Source organism: Atta colombica, unplaced genomic scaffold (genome assembly GCF_001594045.1).
Source record: "Atta colombica isolate Treedump-2 unplaced genomic scaffold, Acol1.0 scaffold12, whole genome shotgun sequence".
NCBI classification, from domain to species: Eukaryota; Metazoa; Arthropoda; class Insecta; order Hymenoptera; family Formicidae; genus Atta; species Atta colombica.
In genome coordinates this window covers 6,205,029-6,207,184 of record NW_017259206.1, presented here as the reverse complement: position 1 = coordinate 6,207,184, position 2,156 = coordinate 6,205,029, and the positions used below count along the sequence as shown (strand labels likewise).

Genomic DNA, 2,156 nt, shown 5'->3' with positions numbered 1-2,156 from the left:
TTAGAATATTTCAGAATTCTCATATATACAAAATTCTAGAAAATATATAGATTTCTGAAAAATGTTTCAATCTGTATAATCTGAGAAAATCTGAGAAAATGTCTAAAAAGTTATAAAATTATTCAAAAATTTTAAAATATAAAATTGATAATATTATCAATTACTTAGAATCAATAATTACTTATTAATATAATTCAATTAATTCTCATACAATATTTTCATATAGAAATGTGTTAAATCTGGCATATAAATTTCGAAAATTTTTATAAAATATCCAATCATCAGATAGTATCATCACATAGTTTAAAATTTATAAGGCCATTTTGCACGGATTTTTTAAATGACTGTAAATATAAATTACATATAAACTTTGAAAAATTATGTGAAAAATTCCGAGAAAAATTTTCAGAAAGGGAAATAATAGGAAAAGTATTAATCTTATATGTTCAGGTAAATTGACTGATATTAATATTTTTCTCTTTAACTTTAGAGTTCATTTATTCTGTTTTTACAAAATGTCGATTAGCTCAGTAAGTCCTTTAATTGAACAATCGAATAGAGATTAAATATCAATTAAGTTGCTTTGCGCAATTAAAAGCCTATATAAAAAGTGCCTACATTAAAAGTAAAGTCTATATAAAAGCATCATAAAATTATTAATAAGACTACAATCAGAGAATTATTATTCTACAGAAAATCAAGATTGGAAGAACTGATCGCAGATGCTACAATTTTGTTACAGTATCCATCCATGTTGTCATTAGAACTTCTACCAGCTGATAGGATCGCCCGCGATGAGTTGGATCGTGCGAATGTACCAGGAATCTTACCGACGAATGCGGATATTTCACCAGCGGCGAGGGATCTCCTGAAACGACTCTTACAGCCGGATCCTCGTTTGAGACTCCGAACTCTTCTCAGCCTTCAGAGGATCGCTTTTTACATGGGCTATGATATTCAAAGTTACATGCTGAAAAAGGTAATTATATAATACGCTGCAGATTATAATTTTGTCTCTAAAATTATTCAAATAGAAAAATTTATTTGAATATCGTAGAAAAATTAGATCTGCTATTCTTTTAATTACGCGAAATTTGTATTTTTTTTTTAAGTGTAAAACACTGAAAATTTATCATAGTGCAGGATAATTAAAATATTAAAATTATTCGGAAAAAAATATCTTCTTAGAAATTGAGTATTTTATAATATTTTGACAATGTGTTAGATCATATTTTGTTAAAGAGATAATAGTTCTTTTCAAAGAGACAATAATGAATTTGTGTTGTCATTTTTTATTATGTGTAGGAATCGCCATTCCGGATTTTAGGAATCAAAAATCGACAAGAAATGCAGCAACAAAGAATGGATTGTTTCAATAAAAAGTTTTCCAATTTTGAATCTTTCCCTGATGATATTATCACGCAAATGAATCATCAATGATCTCAAATATATGTATAATATGTATCATTCTTTAATTATATACACGTACACACTTTAAGATGAAAAGCTAGCAGAATTATTTTTGATATTCATAAATAATTTCTTACACAAAATCACAAAATGTAATTAAAAATCCATAATTAATTTTATTATAAAACAAAATAGGATAGGAATTTTTCAGACAGAATTAAATTCAATTTAATTTAATACATTTCTCACATATGACTGAATTAAATAGTATATGGAATAAAAATATTTTTCATTACATTTTGACAATTTCTTTGAATCCCAAAGATTTTAAAGTCAACTTATTTCCCTGATAATAATCCCTCGTTAGATTAAATATTTATCTAATTCAAATAAAATATTGTTAAATTGAGCAATCAATAATTTTCTTTGATTTATCATATTTTTCCATGTATGTGTATGTTGTATGTGAAAATTCGATATAGCTTATTTCGGAAGTCACTCAAGTATATGAAAAAGGAATCAACAAATAAATAAAGTCTTTGGCAATCGTTTGGTCTCAGTTTACAAAAGTTTTAATTTTTTAAGAATAGTTAACAGTATTTTTGTTTGTTACAGTATCTCGTCGATAATACAATAAATTGCGATAATCGTAATGCGTACAAACTAACAACAAAATAAAAATGGATCTGGATCAGAAACGCAGCGTCTTTCGAAATGAATGTGAGAACAACGTGTTGTCTTTCTCT

At 26.2% G+C, this 2,156-nt stretch overlaps 1 protein-coding gene across 2 annotated transcripts in view; it reads left to right on the top strand.

Moving 5' to 3' along the window:
- The window catches only part of LOC108694447 (serine/threonine-protein kinase S6KL), a 66,728-nt gene extending 65,243 nt beyond the window's left edge, over positions 1 to 1,485 (top strand). For both annotated transcript variants that reach the window (XM_018203955.1, XM_018203957.1), the window contains 2 exons: positions 743 to 979; positions 1,306 to 1,485. In XM_018203955.1, coding sequence (XP_018059444.1) covers positions 743 to 979; positions 1,306 to 1,440 — 372 coding nt within the window. In that variant the 3' untranslated portion in view covers positions 1,441 to 1,485. The remainder of the gene's footprint in view (positions 1 to 742; positions 980 to 1,305) is intronic.
- Positions 1,486 to 2,156: the final 671 nt, after the last annotated feature.